Here is a 23,931-nt window from a genome sequence, read left to right as displayed (position 1 = left end):
CACATACCATATAATTCACCTATTCGAAGTGTATAATTCAGTGATTTTCAGTATATTCACAAGAGTTGTACAACTATAAACACAGTCAACTTGAGAATATTTTTATCACCACCCCCCTCAAACAAACCCTGTCCCCGCTAGCCAGCCAGCACTCCCTTTTTTTCTTCACCTTCCCCCCCAGCACTAGGCAGCCACTAATCTATTTTCTGTCTCTGTGGATTTTGCCTATTCTGGACATTTTATGTAAGTGCAATCATATAATACCGTGTTTCCCCAAAAATAAGACCCAGCCGGCCTATCAGCTCTTATGTTATGTCTTATCTAACATAATATAAAACCGGGTCTTATATTAATTTTTGCTCCAAAAGACGCATTAGAGCTTATGGTCCGGCTAGGTCTTATTTTCGGGGAAACATGGCATGTGGTCTTTTGTGATTGGCTTCTTTTAATGTTTTTAAAGTTTATCCATGTTGTAGCATGTGTCAGTATTTCACTCCTTTTATGGCTGAGTAATACTTCATTGTATAAATATGACACATTTCTCCATTCATCACTTGAGTTGTTTCCCCTTTTGGCTATAGTGAATAAAACTGCTCTGAACGGTCACATACAGGTTTTTGTGTTTTCAATTCCCTTAGGTGTATAGCCAGGGGTGGAATTGCTGGATTATATGGTAATAACACTGTGTTTAACCCTTTTGAGGAACTGCCAGACTGTTTAAAGCCTCTTTTCTGATTAAATTGTTTGATTATGACCCAGCAGTCTAAAGGTTAGATAGCTTAAGGGAAGTGCTGCTTGCTCCTGGCAACCTCAGCTTCCACAGGCAGTGTGTATAGATCCAAAGTTGGGTCTGTTAGAAAAAAGCAGGTTAGAGAGTAGGGGAGATATCAGAGGGGTACTTCTCTTGCTTCTTTTTGCCTGAGAAGCTAGTGGAGGCATAAAGGTAGTATGCAGCTTTATGTTTTTAACTGATTCAGAGATAGGTCTGTTTGTTTTCCCATTAATTAGTTCCACCATATGAGGGAAAGTTTGACAGTTTGTAACAGCCCAGAAGTGTTTCTTTGTTATTTGAATATAGATCTGGATCTTTACTGGTAAATTTCTAAATCCAAGATTAGGAGTCATTGGGATTTAGAAATCTATTTATATTTAGTCTAGAGACAGGATTATATTAAGATTTAGGATTAGTGAAAAAGATAGTAAATGGTACCCAGTAGGTTTTTTTCTCCTCTCCTATCTTATTCTCCACATTTATGGTTTAATAAAGTATCCATTCCAATGGCAGGCATTCTCAAACAACTTTAACAGAGGTAAGGTAATGTGCAGAAGAATGTTAAGGTATTTAAAAATAATAACTAAATATCATTAAATGTTTCTCAAACAAAGATTATCCTGGAAGTCTTGGGTGCAAGGAGAAAACGTTTGTAAATATCAGCAGGCTTAGCAGTGGTGTGGTGGTGGAGGATAGGATTCCCAGTTGAATTTTCTAGGATTTAATTTTACTTGGATACAAATTTATACCCCCAGGCATCAATCACTGCTCCTTTAGCGGCTGTAAACAGCCATTTCAAGTCTTATTCTTCCTAGAAAAATAGAGGATCAGAGAAAATAGGAAGGAGGAAGAGATCAAGGTCACAACTCTTCTTTTATGTGCACCCTCCACCTTCTACCAAGATTGAATTGGATTACCTTTGAAGTCTTAGTTATTAGTAGGTGAAAGTCTAAGTTATTAGTAGGTGAAATGGAATATTTTTATACCTCATTCTCTGAAATATACCGTACAACAGAAACTTTGCATCTGTTAGATAAATGAAAAGGCTTTAATGGAAATAAAATCTTATTACACAATTGGGGTAGAAAACTAAAAGTACAGAAACTAATTCTGTAGGTTAATAAGCATAAATAAACAGTAGCCAGTCTTTTCCTAGTTTGATGGAAGGATTCAGTCCCTGGTCTTGATGGATACATGTCATGGCAGTTGTCCTTTATTCTGCCTTTTCACTAGTCACATGTAGTCAGGTGATTTATGAGGGTATACATAACCTTCCTGAAAATCACTGGCCTCAGGACTCTCCCTTCCCCCAATTTACCTGCATTTGTACAAGGACAAGGAGAGGTATTTATGTTACATGCATAATCTAGTGTGAACATTGCCTTTGGGTGTTCATATGTGCCGACACTGTACTTTGGAGGTTTTGACACAGTTTATTTCACCATTAAGGGATTTTACCCCCAGAATGTTCATCAGAATAGCCCGGAGTTCCCATCTAATCAATTACGGGTTGACCAAAAGCTTTTCTTGCTCTATGTACATTTTTACTTTTCTCCTAATCCTACCCCTTATTTTCAAGATTTAGAGAAATCTAAGTTACTTTTCATAATAAAAGAAGTTTAAGGACATCTGTTATATAGCTTTCAGTAGTGTTATATTTAGCAGTTATAATGGCTCTTTTTACTTTACATAGCAAATTGAGAAGAAAACTTCATAAGTACTTATAGGTTTCATCTATGTTACTTGAATATTTATCAAATGATGACAAAAAGGAATATATTTTGTGAACACCAGACCTTAACTGCAGTAATTTGTGAATTCTGAATGATAATCAAATGTTTACTCAATTAAATGTTTACTCAAGACATATCAGTAAGTATTAATATAGTGGGAGGTCATGTTTATGCTAGCTAAGGATATAGATTCTGCATGTATTTTAATTTCAGCTCTGCCCTAGTTTTCTTCTGCATATTGGAGATATTAGTAAGTACCTACTTCATAATATATTTGTGAAGATTAAACAGTTAAAAAAAACTTTGAACAATTCTTGGCACATAATAAATCTCAGGAAATGTTAGCTGTTAATTGTTTAGTATAAAGCTGAGCTGAGAAATAGGTAATAGAGAGCTTCTTAGGCTGCTGAGTCCTGAACCCTCCCCGTAGTAAATTTTTTTCCCTACAGTAATTTTTAAGAAGGCTGTTCCTTGTGATCTGATATTGTGTTCTCCATATTGTGTTTATGGCGTATAACCACTCTTCTCATATATACGTATGTTTGTATAAAACATTTCTTTCCTATTCCCAGTATCCAGTGTTTATAATCTGGTTTGACATGTTGGTGCTGAGAGGGAGAGATTTCTAGGCAGAATAAAATGGTGAAAGGTGATTTAAGAAAATGTGTTGTATGCTAGAGACTAGAGCAATGGATCTCATACTTTTTGAGCCTTGAGACCTCTTGATACTTGTAAAAAGAACTGAAGACAAGAGCTTTTATTTATGTGCGTTACTTATCAGTGCTCTGTTAGAAATTAAAACCGAGAATTTAAGAATATCTCTTCTTTAATTCATTTAAAATAATAACCCATTACATTTTAGCATAATGTTTTTTCTAAAACAACAAAAATTGTTATAAGCAAATCTCTTTAATGTCTGGTTTTATAGAAGACAGCCGAATTACCATATCTGGTACATTATTTTGGTTGAAGCACATAAAGAAATGAAAGAGTATTTTAGTAGCCTTCTAAGAAAATTGTGTATATTCTTTAATATTATACTAAAAATCGAATAGTGGTAATTTCTTAATGGTTAATTGTAATACGGAATCTAAAATATCAGTGAAATTTTTGTTGTCTTACATTGAAATCCATTGATCTGTTGCATTTTAAATGGATCTTACACACGACTTTGTAATATGCATTGGTCGTTTGGAAAATAGTGGTTAAGCTGAATTATGTGGATGTTCTAATGTTGACACATCTTATATAATATCAAAAAATCACATTTGTTAATATTACAGCAAGATATTAGAAGAGTCCTTCAGTATGGAGAAGCTGTCACATTCATGGTGCTGGATACAAGGTTTCCAAATTTTTAATTTTCACTTGAAAGTTTACACCTTACTAGCAAATGCTGTGAGTTGTTTTCCTTGAAATGACAGACACACTTTGTTTATATTCAGGAGGATCTGTTAAACATCTAAATGTGAATAACCATAGTTTGTCAGTTACGCTTTCCAGTAAAAAAAATATGTTCTGTGACAATAAGTGGCTAGATCAGCTTGGAACTAGACAGTCACGTGATTGCTTTTCTTGAAGACAACCGTTGTACTTTGGTATGCAGCAGAAATACTTTATGGTTACTTTGCATTTCATCATACAGAATATTTAAAAGGTGTATACTCAGTGGTGGAGATGTAATAAAATTGTTTTTACTTCTTTGTCAAGGGCGTTCTTAAGTGAAACCGGACTTCTTAGTGTTTCACTTAAGTGCAGGGCAGTGAACGCCACCAGTGACACCAGTACAGTCAGGTGCCACGGGCTTGGTTTCTGCTAAGGTGCCAGACGTTTTATCAACCATCTCATGTTTATACCATGACGATGTCAACACAGTGAAAAAGAGGTCACACTTTGAGAATCATAGGGCTAGGGCACTCCTTCCTCTGTTTCTGAATTGTCTAGCCTCAATTCATACTGAATTGTCCAGTATGTTAGTTTTCCTCTTTTCTCATTATCTATTTGTTTACCAGTGTACCTGGATGATTTTTTAAGATGATTCACAGACCCCTTTGAGAATTCATGAAAGCCATGGGCCTTCTCAGAAAAATATATGTTCGTGTACAAACACAATAGTATAGACATTTGGGGGTATTAATACGGAGCTCCTGAAGGCCATCTGTAGGCTCTGAAACCACATTAATTATTCCTATCAGGCAGACTTACATTGAAGTCATGGCAGCTGTCTAATTCCCTTTCAACAAAAATTCCACATTTTAGCCAATTGTAAAATTTATACTTTTTTCCCCTGTTGATGGACTTATGTGCTAAAAATGTTGAATTTTGCCATTTCATCATACAGAAAAAATTTAAGAACTTTAGGAAACCTGAATTTAAGTTGACTTTACTATTGATTAGTACAGAACCTCGAGTGAATCTTTTTTGGGGGGTGGGAGTGGGGTAATTAAAATATTAAAGGTTAAGGAAGATTAGTAAGATTTCATGGGGCAGGTGTGACGGGTGGTGGAGTTTTTCTTGGCATCCTTTCTGTTTTAGAGAAGACACTTATTAAAAAGAACTTGCTGGAGAAAATAGGTTATTGAAAGATAAAATTTAGTACACACACAACACATACAGACATAAATATGCATATATCACACCCCATTTGTAATTTAAAAGACAAACCTGCGTTGAAAAAGTTTTTACACGAATATAAAATTTGAAATACAATGATTGAGTACAACTTTTTGTAATCATGAGAAAAGGGGAATTCTTCAGGGGCAAGACAACATTTTGCTCAATTAAGGTTCAGTTAGTGTTCTGTATCAGAGTCGATTGCAAGTGTTCATCTGTTGATGCTGATCCGCAATGAGATTTTATGTATTTCATCTTGGAAGATGTCTTTTAACACAGGTACTGCCAACTACTGATATCTATCCATAAGCATGTGATTTTAGTTAAGTGGTTTTAGTCATCACTTGGAAGGCATTTATGGAATTCTATTTGTCCTCTCTTGATATTTGCCTGTTAGCATGTCATTACATTGCAGTAATCAATTCCAAGAGAGGGTTAGGTGGAAGCTTTTCATCTGCACAATTAAATGGATTTTGATATATTGTGCACTAGCATTGAGGTCTGAAGATTGCTGTTAGAATTGTGACTTGAGCTTAGAAAACATAAATGATGGAAATCTGTGAGGGAATGAAGATCTCACTTGTTTTAAATGTTGACAGCATCAGAACTGTATAAAGTAACTTGACATTTTCTTGTGATTCAAGCAACATTAGTTGTCAGAATGACTTAACTACAGCATACGTTTCAGTATAAGTATTTTTTTGCTTTATAATTTTATAAAGCAAATTATAATCATTAAGAATTATTATGAATTTATTAAGAATTATTATATATATATAATCATATAATCATTAGGAATCATTAAGAAACTATCGTGTTTGCAGCAAAATCTAATTTATAAAACTACTCGGTGTTTGATAATAGTGACTGAGGGGGATTCTTCTCATTTGGAAAAATGTTGTTACTGGCCCTGAACTCAAAAAAATTGCAGTAGAACTTGATCACTACTGAGCCATCAAACTGTTGGTGGTAGGGCAAGTCAAGATACTCAGCTTTCATTTCTTACAAATATTCATGGAATTAACAGTGGTAAAGTTCATGAGAGCTAATGAAGTTCACAATTGATACCACTGGTTCAATAATACATAATAGATTAAAATATTTTTCTGAGTAATTGCTCCATAGACTTTAAACACCTTAAATTTTCACAAGCTTTGTAAAATTGTCCAACTAAGTCTTTTTCTGCTTCACGTTTATTTTTATCACAATCAGTTTTTTTTCTCAGCTTCTTTGAAAATATTCTTGCCTGTTGTTTTTCCACGCAGACTATTTTTAGAAAGCTAACTCTTAAGTTACTTCAAGTTAAGTATTGGCTCTTCAAAAAGCAACAACTAAGAATTGGTAATACCTGTGTGAACTCATCAAGAGCCTAGGAAAACCACTCAAAGTCGTTTTTTTGTTTGTTTGTTTTTTACCTGATTATTGATGTTTCTCTCAATGTCCTCAACTCTTCAAGAACCGTTCTTACAGAAAGGCTCATGGTCTTAGCAGGTGTTTGTCTTGGGCTCTACTTCTTTGGCTGTTTCAAACATCATTATTAAACTGCTTTTCTCACTTGCTAACACATGAACCAGTTGGAAACTTTTGGTTGCAACCTCATTTTTATTCTTGTGAAGAAATTCTGCTGTGATGAGATTCCATTTAAATAAAAAAAATTTTTTTTTGACAGTTGCTTTCCTGTGAATTGGGAATGTTGTGGTGTGTGCTTAGTCTGGTAATGTGAACATACATTCTTTTAGCACAGCTATAATGTCATAAATACAACGCCTAGCTGTCTAATTCAGTAACAAAATCATCCGCGCTCCACTTTGTCTTCAAAGCACAGTATTCACATTTCCACTTTTATTGCTTTGACATGATGAATATGCACGGGTAATAAAAGTAAAATAAAATGTTGCAATACAGCAATAAGCATGACAAACTAGACACTGCTGAGTTAAAACTGCATCTCTGCAGTTTGCAGTACCCTGAGAGTCGCGAAGCGATGAGAGTGCCCTTTGGGTCTCTATTGCAACTACTCTGCCATTTTATCTTGAAAGTGCCTGTAGATAATACATAAACGAATAAAAGTGATTGTGTTCCGGGAAAACTTTATGGACACTGAAATTTGAATTTCATATCATTTGTATGTGTCACAAAATAATGTTCTCTTTCTACCCCAAACCATTTTAAAAATGTAAAAATTACTCTTACAGCTTATACAAAAACAGGCATTGGGCCAAATTTGACCATTAGGTCTTAGTGTTTTCCCCCTTTTCTGATATAAACATGACTGTGCAGAAAGATTGCCTTATCAGGAGTCAGGACACCTTAGTGGGACTGATTCAATCAGGTAAAATACAGGGTTAGGGCCCAACGTGTCTAGTCCTTGGCACAGTATTCCTCAACATTCTTGATGTAATCATCCAAATTTCTAGTGTGTGCCCAACAATCATATTTTGTGTACATCTCTGGTTTTACTTGAGCAGCCATTCCATTCCTGTCAAACAGGAAGTGTTTCATCATTTGATCTTTAAGAGAAGGGAAGCACTAGAGAGCTCCCTAGTCACTCTAGCTTTTTTCCTGGAGGCAAAAAGTCACAACTAGACTGGAGGAGAGGTGGAAGTCAGGAGCCATTAAAACAGTAGAAACTTAAGTCCAAAGAGGAGAGATCTGCAGTCAGGTCCCCTTAAAGTCATTGACTGACGTCTAAGGTACACGTGTGCATAAGAAGATTCTAAGAAAACAGTAGCTGGGAAGCTAAAGATCTGAGCAAAGATTCCAGCATCCCCCTAGTGAGAGAGGCAAAAATTGATGTTCAAATTCTGCCGAGTTAGAGGAGCCTTTTACACCCTGAGTTTTCCATTGAGATTCCATCATGGCCATTCTGTAAGATTTAAGGCAAACCGAAATAGACCAACCCTCAAGAAAATGTGGGTGTCATTGGTATTCTACTGTTAAAAGGAAACAGCCCTCTATGGGGGAAGATGTCGTCTAGAACTTACACAATTTCTCATTTATAATCAAATATTTTATTAAGCAAAATACTACAGGACATGCTAAGAGGATTAATTAACCAAAAATCAAAAAGAAAAGAAAAGGAACAAATCCGTAGATAATTCAAATATTAAAGTTATCACACAGAGACTTTAAAATAATTGATTTAATACGCTCAAGATAGAGAGGAAAAGATGAAAATTTTATCAGATCTAGAAGCTCTACCACTAAAAAGATACATTAACTACAATTAAGAACTTGGTAATTGGATTTACTAGCAAATTAGGAACAGCAGAATAGAGGAGTGGTAAACTAGAAAAAAAGAGTTGTAGAAATTATGAAGTGCTGAGAGAAAAAAATGGAGGAGAAATACAGAAAGAAAGCATAAGAGACGGTAGAAAGGTTTAACGTGTGTACTAGAAGCCCCAGAAGGAGAGTAGATATGGGATAGAAAAAATACTGACCAACAATTTTCCAAAACTGAGAAAGAAACCAAAACACAGATTAAGGAAGCTTTGTGAATTCCAAGCAGGAAAAATACAAATAAGGCCATATTGAAACCCATCATAGACTTAATTGCTAAAAATCAAAGAAAAAGAAAATCTTAAAAGCCACTTAGGGGAAAGAAGTCATTGCCTTCAGGAGAGCAGCCATAAGAGTGGTGGGTATGTCACCTGAAACTGCAGAAGCCAGAAGTCAATAGAATGAGCTCTTCAAGTACTGAAAGAAAGAAAAGAAAGAACGCTGACGTAGGGTTCTATTAATACATCCAGTAAGCATTTCCTTCAAAAGTGACGGCAAAGACAAACTCAACCTGAGGAAATTTATTGATACTAGACCATCACTAAAAAACACTAAGGGAAGTTCATGTTGAAAGAAAATGATCCCACATAAAAGCACAGAACTGCAGAAAAACATGAATAACAGTAAGGATAGATGCATGTAAATATAAATTAATACTGTTCAAAATAATAGTTATGGCTTGTGCGGTTTAAAATATGTGGAAGCAATACTGTATGACAACTGTAGAACAAAAGGCTGGAGAGAGTGGTAAATCATTCAGAAGGGTATTTGTTACCTCTAGAGCAGTGGTGTCCAGACTGTGGCCCATGATCCATTGTTAATTGGCCCGCAGCAAATTCCAAAAATATATTTAGTTTACTTAAATAAACCAGGTGAGGCAATACGTACTTCACCTCGAGTGAGTGGCCCAGCTGTTTGTGTATTTTACCGCGTATGGCCCTTGGTGAGAAACGTTGAAAAAAGTTTGGACACCCCTACTCTAGAGCAACCAACAAAAGAAAAAGAATAATAAAAAGCTAATAGAAGAGAAAATGGAACCATAAAAGATAATTAATCCAAAGAAATGCAAGAAAAGAGAAAGAAATAAAGAACAGATAAGACAAAACAAATGACAGGATGGTAGACTAAAGCTCAACTTTATCAATAATTACAGTAAATGTAAAAGGAACAAACACTCAAGACAAAGCTCAGAAGACCTAACTACTGTTTACAAGGGACATTTTAAATTTAAGGACACAGATGAGTATGTAAAAGAATGGGGAAAATGTATCATGTGTACATTAATTAAAAGAAACCTGAGTTGGCTATATATTTATGTCAAAAAGTAGACAGCAAGGCAAGAAATCACTAGAGATAGAGAAGGACATTGCATAATGTTACAAGAATAAATTCGACAGATAGACTTAATTACCTTATTTTTTTTAGGTAGTTAATAATAAAAGTCTACAACACATAAAAAAGTTGATAGAACCAAAGATTAAAATAGACAAAACCACAACCATAGTAGATTAATACACTTTTCTCAATAACTGATAAAACAAATGAAAAAATCAGCAAGAATCTAAAAGATTTAAAACACATAGTCAACTTGATGTAAGACCCACAACTATAGAATATACAGTTGACCCCTGAACAATATGGGGGATAGGGTGCAGTCAAAAATCCATGTGTCATTTTTGATTCCCATCAAATTTAACTGTCCTCGGTATCCACGGGGGTTTGGTTCCAGGCCCCCCTTTGAATACCAAAATCCACAGATGCTCAAGTCTCCTGTATAAAATGCTGTAGACCAATGCATACAGTCGGCCCTCCACATCTGTGGACTCTCAGCTGTAAATCAAAAATAGTACAGGTAGTTATTGAAAAAAAAAAAGCTTTTAAGTGAACCCAAGCAGTTCGAACTCATGTTGTTCAATGATCAACTGTACATGCTATTTAAATATGTATGGAAGGAACATTTACTAAAATATACTGTACACTATGCCATAAAGCTAATCTCACTAAATTGGAAAGAAATGAGATCTCGGATATGTTCTCTGACGTCAGTGATGATAAACTAGAATTCAATAGCAGATAATACTAGAAAAGCCTCAAGTATTTAGAAATTAAGTAGTGTACTTTTTTACGTATCCTTTTGGCTAAAGAAGATAATGTCAATGAAAATAATATGATGACCTGAACAATAATGAAAATATGTGTCAAAACTTGTGCAAGTGCAGCTAAAAGCAATGCCAGAGAGATACGTACAGCTTTAATGTATATGTTAGAAAAAAAGAAAGGCTGAACATTAAGCTTCTATTTCAAGACAATAAAAGAATAAGCAAATTATAACCAAAACAGTAGAAATAAAAATATAATAAAAATAAGAGCAGAAATCAAATAAGCAGATGTATGATTTCTAGAAATGAAATCATTGAAAGATTGATTAAATTAATAAACACCCAGGAAGACTGATAATATAAAAAATAGAAAACAAATTACCAATATTAAGAAAGATACAGAAGACATCACTATTAAAGGGGACTAAAGAGATGGAACAAATTAATGCAATAATGTAATCCTGGATTGAATTCTGTACTAGGGAAGAAAATACTATAAAGGACATGAATGAGATTGTTATTAAAATTATAGTATATTCTTTAGATTAAAGATTTGTATCGATGTTAAATTCCCTGAATCTGATAACTGTACTATGGTTATATGAGAGAACATTCTTAGGAAATACATACTGATGTATTAAGGAGTAGAGTATGATGTATGCCATCCATTCTCAAATGGTTCCGAGAAAAGTTTATATATATACGTATATATATATGTATATATATGTATATATATATGGATATATATGGATATATATGTGTGTGTGTATATATATATGGATATATATATGGATATATATGGATATATATATGTGTGTGTGTATATATATATGTATACATATATATGGGTAATAAGATTATTAGGTTTGTGCAAATGTAATTGCAGTTTAAAAGGTTAATAATTGCAAAAATGCAATTACTTTTCCACCAACCTAATGTAAATGATAGGTATTTTATGTGCTGATGGTAGAACTATATTTTGTAACCATCATTTCCCACATTTAAAACTTAATGCCAAGATTAAGAATTGTTCCTATTATAGGACATTGAATCTAAGCTAGTATTTATTCTACATACTTAATGGAAGGTACAAAGTTGGATGTCTTTTTTGGTCTTAGAAAAATCCAGATGTCCATGGGAAGTAGGTAATTTGCTAAAGCACATTTTAACATTTGTCTGTCTCCTCTTTGTTACTATATGTAACTATGTAAATGAAAAATATACATGGATTGACTTTTTCATGTGGAAGCCTTTTTCCCCCCTTTTAGCCACTCCACCTGATAAAGGAATCAGCAATTTTTAGCAAGAAATGTGTGGACTTGATGGTAAATGGGGAAGAGGAGGAGTATATAGAGATACAGTCTCTTGTTTCCTTTTTTTTTAATGCCTTTTCAGTTAACATTAAAGGGAAGCTAGCAATACATTTAGAGGTTAAAGAAAACAAGAGACTGTGGAGAAGGTAATGTTGAGAGGAAATGTTCCAAGTTCAATTGAATAGGGCAAATAAGAAACCTCCCCATGCACCATTTGTACCCAATCCATCCCAGAAGTTACTGGGAACCATATTAGTTAATGGATTGTATTTGTTCATTCATGTGAAGAATGCTTTCCTCCATCTAAATAGCTTATAGAGGTTTTAGTATAATGCCCTGTTGTGAACATAGTAATGCATTAAAATTTAATAAATATCTGATACCTTTTAAAATTCGTTTTGATCAGAAAATAGAGGTGGTGGTTGCTAAAATTTTGGGGACTACTCATAATATTCCAAGGAAGTGTGTGAAGCTTTTAACTTTCTTTCTTCATAGCCACTGCTTCTTAATGATGCTGGTTTAGTCTTCTACTAAGTGCAAGACGTTGCTGAGGGAGTAGGCCAGACTCTTACAGGTGCTGTTCCTGAAACCTATTAGGTCTCTTGGCCACTGGAGAGCAAAGGAGGACTGTATGTCCACAGCAGCAGCCATCATCAAGAACTAGCAACAGTGGAGATAGAAGCCAAGGATGATAGAATAACCTTACTGTTAGTGTAGGACACAACAGGATTTCTTTTGGTAGTTTGCTGCCTGTGTGACTTCTCTGATCTTCAAAATATGGGCCTGACTCTTTTCTAAGGATTATTATTTTATAGATAAATTTTAGAAAACTGACCATTTTATTCATTGTTTATCAGTACGAGGATGTCGTCCAGGAAAGATTGTGCAGATGACTGAAGCAGAAGTTCGCGGCTTATGTATCAAGTCTCGGGAGATCTTTCTCAGCCAGCCCATTCTTTTGGAATTGGAAGCACCACTGAAAATTTGTGGTATGTAAATGAGTAAAGTTGGAAACAATCTTTTTTGAATTCTGGTTTTCTTCCCATATTTACTTTGAAGATGATCTAGAGAAAACATTTAAAATTTTTTGTATAAAAGAGAAGATTGATAGGTTTTATTATATTAAAATTAAAACTTTCAGAAAATGACAAGTTACAGAAAAGGAAATATTTGCTACATAATACGACAGATAAAAGGATTGCTATTTACACTATATAAAGCATTATAAATAAAAAAAGACACTACAATAGAAAAATTAAAAGAGGCAGGTCTTAGGAGAAATTCAAATGGCCAGTAAATGTAAGATCCTCAGCCTCACTACTAATCAGGGAAATACAATTTAAAAAACAAGTCCTGAACACTAATCGGATTGAAAAAAAATATCAAAAATTGATACCCCATGTTTTCAAGAGTGTGGAGAAATGGGCGTGTCAGTACACTTAGAAAACATAGGTACAGAATTTTGGGTGTCAGTGTGGCAATACTGGCAGTATTCTAACTTTGTTTTGATCATTTTGATTTATTTTGAAAATGATGTAACTTTACACTTTGTTCTCTCAAATCTTAGCACAGCTTTTGGCCACAAGCAAAAACTTGTGACCTTAAGTTGAGTGATTACATTTTTCTGTAGTTTACATAACAATGGGAAGTGATATAAATAATGTGTTGTACTGGTTTTCGGTTTTTAGTGACTGTTAGTGTTTATGACATAGCTTTATGGACTTAACTATCAGCATTTGCTCAATCAAGGATTATTTGCTATATGCAAAAATTTCCATTCTCCTGAATGTTTCTTAGTAGTCCATAGTCACACCGTGTAACCTGCAAATGCTTAATGTACTCTTTAAAAACTTTTTTTCCTGTTTCTTCAGGTGGTTTATTAAGTCACGTGCTTGGGGCTTCTTTGTACAGTGACGAGAAAATAAGAGATACTAAGTAAATGTTTGTTGAAAAAGTTAGCTTATAGTATCATCTTTAAATACAAGGTAGTAATACGGAATTTTGTGGAAATGATCTGTCCCTTTGATGAATTTAAATGAAGCAAATAGAGCTACTTAAAAGTCATCTTTAAAATAATTCAAATTCTCAGCAAGGTCTTCTTTAAAATGCTTTAATATATAGAGAATTATTAATGATAAATAAAATAATAGAGATAATTTGAAGGTAATAGAAATTATTTATGCTAAACATTTCTAAGTTCTTGCTGTTTGTCTCTCTGCTTGGTGTACCAAAGTGACCTAAGTTAAGCTACCAAATAACAAGAGTAACTGTTAGTTCTCTATTGTTGTATAACAGATTACCCCAAAACTTTGTGGCTTAAAACAACATTAATTTATCACCTCACAGTTCCTGTGCATCAGGAATTTGGGCACAGCTTAGCTGGGTCCTCTGGTTCTAGGTCTCTTACAAGACTGCGATCAAGGTGTCATCTGGGGCTGCAGTCCTCTCCAGGCTCAACTGTGAAAAAATTCAGTTCCTTATGGGCTGTTGGACTGAGGGCCTGAGTTCCTAAGGAGTGTTGGCCAGAGGCCACCTTCAAGTTCTTTGCCATATGTGCTCCATAAGGCAGCTGGCTTCATCATCGAGCATGAGAGAAGGCAAGAGAGAGTGCAAGCAAGATGGAAGTCACAGTCTTTTGTAACCTAGTCTCAGAAGTGACAGCCCATCTCACTTTAGTTAGAAGCAAGTCACTAACTACAGCCCACATTTGCGGGAAGAGGATTCCATAAGGTTGTAAACATGGGGAATCATTTCATAGAAGCTGCTTTTGCCACAGTAACCAAATACTCTAAAACTGACTTTTTCTGTTTTTAGGAGATATTCATGGACAGTATACAGATTTACTGCGATTATTTGAATACGGAGGTTTCCCACCAGAAGCCAACTATCTTTTCTTAGGAGATTATGTGGACAGAGGAAAGCAGTCTTTGGAAACCATTTGTTTGCTGTTGGCTTACAAAATCAAATATCCGGAGAACTTCTTTCTCTTAAGAGGAAACCATGAGTGTGCTAGCATCAATCGCATTTATGGATTCTATGATGAATGTAAGTAAAAATAAAACCCTATTTTTTATTAATGGAAAAATTCCCTAATAATTTTCCATTTAAAAATAGTTCCTTCAAGTCAGTTTTCTTAAAATGTGATCTATCAAGCATAAGCCCAAGAAGAGAGCCTTTCATGGAAGAGGAACCTGAAACTGGGGAGCGATACTAATTAAATTGGTTCCTTGGGCTTTCTTTGGTCATGTTGTTTCAGGTTGACTGCAGCTTACTCAGCAGGGAGGACCTCTTGTAATTAGTTTACGTAGTAAAATATTCAAGTGGAACAGAGGCCACTATAGACAGTAGACTCTGGTTTTCTAGTGCCTGTTAAGTTTTTAGCTCTCAGCATTCTTGTGATATGACAGAAACTCTTATTGGCCCTCTGTCACAAGAAATAGTGACACATCCTATGAAATTATGTAAAAGTTGAAGTTTATTACTAGAATTTGATTCTGTGTCTATAAATCTAGAGAGATAAGGATGCTGAATACTCTGGGGTATCTTTATTTTATTGTACTCTTTTTCATCAGCAAGAAATCACTGATTTGCCGTTGTATGGTAGTGCTTACAAGTATCATTACTGAATTATTCTACTACATTTTAATTTGGTCTTTTGTTTTTGTTAGAGTATGGGAGTGAACATATATTTGGTGAATTACAATTTAGAACCAATTACAATGATTTTCAAATTGAATTTATTGGTTTTTAGTGCTGAATTCCCTATTAGAATCTGATTTTGCTTTTCTGTATCCTTAGATATGGTACAGTCTTATTCAAACTCCTGTTTCCTTGATTCATATAATCATTTATTTGACAAATGTTTGAAGAAGTGTTTTATGTCTGGCACAATTCTAAACACTATGAATGCAGCAGTATACAAGACAGATGGTGTCTATTCACATGGAGCTTACGTTCTAATGGGAATGATTCTTTATTTGAATTTATATTGCATTTTCATTTCTGAGGTGTAGTATATGGTTTTAGTTGTTTAAATCATACCAGTGGGCAGGAAGTGGGTTGTAGTATATTCAAACTAGAACCACTTTTCAAAGCTACATCAGAAATAGAGATATATTCTTAAAAGATAAAATATGGGCTTGAATATCCTTGGGATAGAAATGACATTAGATGAAATGATGCATGTGAGAATACCTTGTAAACATTACTTTGAGTTATACTTGTCATTGAGAGGCAGGTTATGGCATAAAAGCATAGGAAATTAGTGCTTTTGTCTTTCATCCTTTCCCTGGGTTAGTTGTTGAAACTTATTGCCATATTCAGAAAAATTGAGTAACTCTGAAAAGGTGAACATACACTTGAGATTGTCTTTGTTGTAGCTCTTTTTGTTAGACTACAGGAAAATTACAGCCTTTGTGTCTATTTATACTTGCTGTAGTGTCAAGTTGTAATTCACTCAAGTGAATACCAGTTAAGCACTTGGAAATTCTCCTTTCTTGGCAGTAAGTTTATGCTGTGTTACTCAGTGCATTAGAGTTAAAATGGACAGTGTCCAGAAGCTCTCCTTTCACTTCTGCTTACTTATTTGGCTAGGTATTTAGTGTATGTGTTGAATGGAAAAAATAAACTAACAGTCTATTAGACTATTTCAGAGTTGCTATATTGTAGTGATCTTAAAAGACAAATGTTTGATGTATTTGTTTCATAAAACACTTAGCACAGTCTTTGAAGTCTTTGTAACTTTACTGAAGTTGTGAATTTTTTAATATTTATTGTCTTTTTAAATGTATACAAGTAACACCTCATTATAGAAAAAACACAGTGCTAGGTATGTATAAAGAAAATTTAAGTCATTTGTAATCCTGTGCTTGTGAGATTTATTTATTCTATTTGCTTGTTCTTTTTATAGGCAAACGAAGGTTTAATATTAAATTGTGGAAGACCTTCACTGATTGTTTCAACTGTCTGCCTATAGCTGCCATTGTGGATGAGAAGATATTCTGTTGTCACGGAGGTAGACTAGTCAATTTGCCTTATGGGTGTTTCTTAATTCTTCTGTTATTTAGAGGAGACCTATAATAATTAAGATGCTGTCAGAAAACAAAGCATTGCTTGTGTGAAAACACAAGTGATTGAAACTGTTTTAAACATGGCTAAAATCTTTTACTAATTATAAATTTAGGATTGTTTATACATAATGAAAATTTAGTACTTTAAAGAATTTCACATAGGAGGAGGAGGATAAAGTGTTTGAAAAAAATATCTTGTGCCTCAGTTTTGACAGAAAGATGCCCCTACTGTCAGTAAAAATGAGAGAATCATTATTATTTTTCTGCCTATACTAAATGCCTTTCATTAGAACACAGGTATAATTTAATAGTCCCACATGCCAAGAGTTTTAGGCTTTATGTAATATGTCTGCTTTAGTCCTAAAAATAATTTTTGGTAAAATAAGTTATTTTGTATGCCTTGTTAAAGTAAGCTTGACTATATGAAAGTTTATTTGAAAAACCAACGTGTGTCTAGTGCTTAGCTAGATGCTATGAAAATATATAGACAGTGTATGATCTGGCTATCTTGAGGAATTCAAAAACCTATTCATAAAATGTACATATTCAAAACATTGAGTAATGAGAGGAATTTAATAACGTCAGAAGTAATTGCAGAGACAGTAATTATGAGAAGTCAGGAAAGGGAGAGAGTTGTTGGGTGACTGTTTGTGAAGGGATGGGTTTTGGAGGATAAAGACTTTGGAGAGGTGAAAAGGACTTGAGTCAGACTTTTTTATGTTAAGTTCAAAGAATGTGTGAGGACTGGCCTGACTAGAATGTCAAGTACATGTTGGGGAATGATGAGATCAGATTACGAGATTTCAGTCCTGAGCAACGGAGTTTATTGAATAGTCTAATAGCCATACTGGGTTTTTATACAGGGAAGTATTTAATGAAAATACTGTAAGAAAATTAGTTTTCCATCAATATTTAGGAAGAATTAAAATGGAGGAAAGCTGAAAAGAAAGATGCACATGTCTAGTCCTAAAGTAATAAATGGTTTATTCTCTAATAGAACATAATTCACTATATTAATTGAAATGTAACAGTATAGAATATTTAGTTTCATGTTTTGTGATGATTGTCTGTGAAAGAGAAATACTAGCTTTTTCTATGTACTACTTTAAAGATTGCAGAGTATTCTCAGGTCCTTTTTCTTGTTGATCATTCTGATCACATGCTTTTATGAAGATAATGAACATGTTGGAATGGATTATAGGGTCTAAAGGGACAGAGTGAGTCACTTTAACTTGGAAGTAAACATGTTTAAGAGTAGGTAATAAGTAGCAAAAGTGGTAGGAAGCATTGGAATTGAGTATGTTCCTATGAAGGGCAGGGAATGTTTGGAAAGAAAGAAGAGTGGTAGGAATTTTTTCCTTAAGAAGTCTTTTGAAATGAAAGGGAATTTCATTCCCTGGTAGGGAAAAGTGGAGAAAACCTAATCATAATGTTTCATTATATCCAAGTGGGATACTGTTTAATAACTCCCTATATTAAAAAGAACACTTTAAGTATATTTAACTTCACATAGTGAATCTACTTTTAAGTGTTTTTCTAATTTGAGTAAAAATTTTTTTTAGATGTCAATACTATGACTTATTTTTTTATTTATAGGACTCTCACCAGACCTGCAATCTATGGAGCAGATTCGGAGAATTATGAGACCCACTGATGTCCCTGATACAGGTTAAGTATATAGAGAAGTTTACTTAATTGTTTTATGTAAAATGTTGGCATATTTGAATTAAAGGATACAACTCAGGAATAGCCAAATGGAAGAGATGCATAGAGCAAGGTATGGGGTGGGGGGTGGTTGATGACCAGCTTCCACACCTTTTGGCATCAATGAGTTCACCAATCTAAAAGCTCCCTAAATCTTCTTAAAAGTTTTTATGGAACTGTTTCCAGCCACACTTCCGTAGGTGGTGGAGACAGGGTCGGAGGTCTACGAGTTTCAACCTTCTAATTGTGTGTTTGAACGTTTGTTGACTGGCCCCTATCCTGAAGCTATGTAGGGTCCTCTGGGTCACTTCATTAGTGTAAATTCAGGTGTGATGGAAAGGGACTCCTTATGAATAACAAAAGACATTTCTATCACTTAAGAAATCCCAAGGATTTTAGGAGCTCTGTGCCAGGAATGGGAACAAAGACCAAATATATTTTTATTATATCACTTATGTTATCTTAACAGCATTAAGATAAGCAAAATTGCCCTTTCTCTCAGTTTCTACCAGATTTTTTATAATCAAACTTACATTGGATTGATTGTCCCATTGTGACTTGTGTAAGCAGACCCACCCTTATGTGTCATATTCATCGGTTCTCAACATACTTGAGTATCTTCAAAATGAGTATTGCCTAGAGTTGCCATAGGGTCTAGAAATCATATAATATTATATATATGAAAAAAACAAAGGTGTTTTGGTTTACTGATAAGAAGGTTGTTTATTGGTAATTTTGTAATCAATGTTTTGAATTGATTATTCATCGAATGTGGTTGGGCTGGTTGGTTTCTAAGTTCGTTTCCCACACTTAGATCCAAAGATTTTATAGGAAGATGAGCTTAAAAAAATATTTATGGACCAGTGCCTGTACAAAACATGGCTAAAGCTCTAACTTGAACTGTTAAGAAAATGCATTTAATTTCTTGTTTCCAAGTGTGATTGGATTGTTATGCTCAGTGTATTAAAGCCTAATATTACTCAAAATGCTACTCATGACTAAACATCAACCATTATAAACTGTTGTATAGATCCTCTGTTGTCAGTAAGCCACTGACATTGCATATTGTAATAAGTTGCCTCATGACTTACTCATGTAAGTAACACAACTTATTTGTGTTGATTATAAAAGGGGAAACATACATTTTACCAGATTTTGATTATTATTATGGAATATATTTGACTAAACCTAACAGAAACTAGTACTTAAATAATTGGGCATTTATTGAAAATGCTGTTTTTTAAATGAGATATATAAATATATATTTCAAGTCATTATATTACGTCTAAGGAGTTTCTGTTAATGGTGTAGTTCAAATATAAAATAGTTTCAAAAGTGACACGGTATTCTTTTTTCAGTATATTTTAATGGGAATTTTCTGAGATGCTGAAAGTGATCATTTTAAGCTTGGTAATCTAAAGAAGCTTAATTTATAAATTTACACATTTTCTTGAAACTACCCTAATGATTGTGATGCTTGTTCGTTAGGAATTGAATTATAAAACATTGAACCTTGACTCTGAGATTCTTATCTTGATTCCATTAAGATTTAATACTGCCAGATTGTTGTTGCTACCGTGATTTAATTTTCTATGCATTAATTTTCTATGCAATATGACAGACTGTCATATTGCCTGAATAATTCCAAAAACAACTGCATTCTAGTTTTATTGTCACATTAAAATTATAGATTAACATCTTGGCCTCCCGCTCACTGCTTCACCTATGGAAACTGACTGGAAAGTAGGAGCAATCAGAGCACTGAGTGTGTGTATTTAAAAAAAAAAAAAAATCAGCTTGTAATTCGTTAAGAATTAGAGTTTGTAAATTGAGACTATCTCCGTAGATTTTGTGTGTTGGTGGATTTCTTAAAACAACATAGCAGGATTTTAGGAAATGATAGAAATTAAGAGTACACTGCCATTCTTCAAGATGTTTTAGATAATTCCTCTATCAAGACAAGCTATATATGATCCAAAATGAAAATCTCCTTTTCTGATAAGCTATGTTACAAAGTTTATGGATCATCAAAATATATATATATTCCCTTAGGACCATAATTCTTGTAAAAGTACTTAACATCACCATCTCAGCATCCATCCCCTCTTAATCTCCCTACAGTTTGACTTTTATCTACTCTTTTCCCCTCAACCATCAAAAACTTGCTTTCATTAGGGTCTGATGATGTAATTGTAAGTGCCACATTTTTGGCTTTTGACCTGTTGCAGTTGTTCATTGTACTTGAAACGTAACAGTTTTCTCATTCTAGATAATTCGTACCCCTTTCAGGAGATCTGTGCTATTCTAATCTCGTCATTTTGCTATGACCATTTGGTCTCAGTATTTTTTGCTGATACCCCCTCCTCTGCCTACTTATTACATGTTTGATTCCTCAGAATTCATTTACTGACCTTCTCACTTTTCATTCCCAAGGTCGTCTGAGTCCCTCGTAAGGTTTATGTATGATAAAGATACCCGGACAAGAGCTTCTAGCTCTGACCTCTTTTATTAAGCCCAAAGCATTACTAAAACCAAGGATCTGATCTGGTTTGTTCCTTCAGACTTTATTTAAACTCTCCAGGCCTTCATAGAAAATGTTTTCTTCCCTCACATTGATCTTTGCAATTCCAGTGCAATTTCCAAAGAATGCAATTCCAAAGAAATCTGAACTGGGTTCATGGGATTAGACAAACTGATTCACAAATTTATATGTGGAAGAACAAAGGATTGAACCGAGACAATCCTGAAGGAAAAAAAAATACTAACTGGGTATACTAGCCCTACAAAATAATAGAGATTTATTTAAAAGCGCTAGTGTGTTGTTGGCTCAGGGATAAATAAGATTAACAGAGTAGGCCATGGCACCCAGAAAAAGACAGACAGGGTAGGTAGCTCTCTGTAAGTAAAGGATGAATTCAGGAAATGCTGCTGGGTCATTTGGTTATCCATGTGGAGAAACTGCATACAAAAGATGAACAGCCTTTTCCATGTTGTGTGCTTAGAGTGTGCCATGTACATGTTTACGATACGTGGAAAGGGTTGGAAAGCCAGGGAAGATTATATTTGTGTGGTGCTTTAACAGAGTGGGTAAATTCAATAAACTGAGATGCGAAGGGGGCACGAGCTTGTTACTGTTTATTAGAGGGTAAGAGGGCAGGAGAACAAATGTGGCATGTATATACTTTACGTGAGAAATTCTGGGGTTTTTTTATTGCTGTGTTTTTATTCTTTAAAGGTTTGCTCTGTGATTTGCTGTGGTCTGACCCAGATAAGGATGTGCAAGGCTGGGGAGAAAACGATCGTGGTGTTTCCTTCACTTTTGGAGCTGATGTAGTCAGTAAATTTCTGAATCGTCATGATTTAGACTTGATTTGTAGAGCTCATCAGGTATGAAATAAAAAACTTTTGGATATTTTAATATTTATTAATTTCACACAAATCCACTCCTTTTATTTTTGAGGAAACTAAGAGAGGTGAAGCCTGTATCTTGTTTGTACAGTTAACAACCTAATGACTTATTAACCCTCCTCACCAGAGGAAATGTTTCAAAAGAATGTATTTTTGCAGTGTTTAGAAAATTTAGAAAATTTTTCAGTGCTTGTCTGAAGCGTTTTAGAAATATTTGATCCTGTTTTAATATGAAGTTTATATATTATAGATAACAATCAAATGAATTGTATGGATTTTGGTAAGAACAAATCACACTGTAAAAAGACATTTTTGAGAAAGTTGGGGAAATTAGATCATAGACTAGGTTTAGAATCAAGTGGTCATTGTCAGTTGTTTTAGTTGTGATGATATTGTCATGTAAGAAGGATGTCCATATCAGAAATGCGTACTAAAGTATGTAAAGATAGGATGACATGTCTAGGATTTGCTTTAAAATACATCAGGAGAGAAAAAAGGGGGGATAAATGAAAGAAGTTAGCAAAATCCTGGTAATTATTGAATCAGGGTGGTTAATAAATGGGAGTTTATTGAACTCTCTATTTTTGTACATATTTGAATTTTCATTATGAAAATATATACACAATTTAGGTTTATTTATTTGTTTCTTTATGTCCTCCACCACTAGATTGTATACTTTTTAAGGAGGGGATTGAGACTTGCTGACATTTCAATATCCACTGCCTTATAAACTTACTGACATAGTATAGCATGCATTTAGTATTTGCTGAATAAAAAAATTAACAAAAGCTTAATTTTAACAATTTACTATATTAAGTACTCACGTTCTCTAAAATATAACTGGTATGAAATACATTGAATTTTTTATAATATTTTTTGGCTACTTTTGCAAGTACTAAAAGTATTTGAAATTTGTAAATACAATATTTCTAAAGATTTCCTTGTTATTTCTTTATCAAAGCAGAATTTATTACGTATATGTTATTCCACAATACTTGCCTTTTCTCTGGGGCTTTGCACCACATAGATACCTGACTACTACTAGCTTTTCGTGATCCTGTGCAATAAAACACAGGTGATTGGCTTCTCATTTTCTGCACATGTGGTATATCACATGCGTTCTTCCTAGCAGAATCTCCTAGTTCAATGGAAATGAAGTCATGTCCCCAAATTCTTGGCTTTTGGCAGAGTTGTCTTTTAATCAGTAAACATTGTGTTTATGATTGAGATAATTCAGATAAGCCTTCTATTAGATAAGAGGGCAGAGTTGCTAAGTTTCCTAATAAAATACCCACTGATAACTCAACTTTTTTCACCTGTAGGTCTCCATTCACTTGTCTTTTTAAAAAAAGATGATGAGTTTTAAAAGTCACGTTACTGAACTACCTTAGTTTATGTGGTCTTTTTCCAGACACCTCCAAAATCCTATTCTGCTTACTTGGAAGCATATTGTTATGTTTTGGGTGGCAAATTATGCTTAGAGGTCAAGATTGTCTTTGTCAATGGTTTAACACAGGTTCACTGCAGAAATTATAATTTCACAAGCCAATAGTATATAGGATTGTGTCTCTGTAAGCCAATAAAAGAAATAACATATTCCAAACCAATGATAGATTTTTCACACTGTTTTTTCAGGCAAGGGAAAATAAAAAGAATGAAGTCCAAATTTAATTGAGGTGTACGTTTATACGAGTTTGTACTCAGGCTCCAACTCCAGCTTAGGAGAGATGGCTTAGCCAAGGACAGCTGACTGCCAGCTACCAGGGAAAAAAGTAAAAACCCCTTGTTGCTAGTGCTTGTTGCTAGGCAACGATGGAGCCAGTGTTGACGAGCAAGATGATCTCCTTTGTGGGGGCTGCTGCACAACTTTCTTTCTGTGGGTAAGCCTTTACCAAGGGAGGACCTAATGCCCCAAAGGTTTTCAGAGAGCTATTTAGATCA

The 23,931-nt window shown here is 34.3% G+C and overlaps 1 protein-coding gene across 2 annotated transcripts in view; it reads left to right on the top strand.

The window, feature by feature from the left end:
- PPP1CB (protein phosphatase 1 catalytic subunit beta) overlaps positions 1-23,931 on the top strand; it is a 33,490-nt gene that overhangs the window by 4,266 nt on the left and 5,293 nt on the right. For both annotated transcript variants that reach the window (XM_033124810.1, XM_033124809.1), the window contains 5 exons: positions 12,667-12,798; positions 14,624-14,854; positions 16,719-16,823; positions 18,475-18,546; positions 21,818-21,969. In XM_033124810.1, coding sequence (XP_032980701.1) covers positions 12,667-12,798; positions 14,624-14,854; positions 16,719-16,823; positions 18,475-18,546; positions 21,818-21,969 — 692 coding nt within the window. The remainder of the gene's footprint in view (positions 1-12,666; positions 12,799-14,623; positions 14,855-16,718; positions 16,824-18,474; positions 18,547-21,817; positions 21,970-23,931) is intronic.

The sequence above is a fragment of the Rhinolophus ferrumequinum genome, chromosome 13, assembly GCF_004115265.2.
Source record: "Rhinolophus ferrumequinum isolate MPI-CBG mRhiFer1 chromosome 13, mRhiFer1_v1.p, whole genome shotgun sequence".
In the NCBI taxonomy this organism is placed as follows: Eukaryota; Metazoa; Chordata; class Mammalia; order Chiroptera; family Rhinolophidae; genus Rhinolophus; species Rhinolophus ferrumequinum.
The sequence above is the reverse complement of the archived record's forward strand: the minus strand, read 5'-3'. Positions and strand labels throughout refer to the sequence as shown.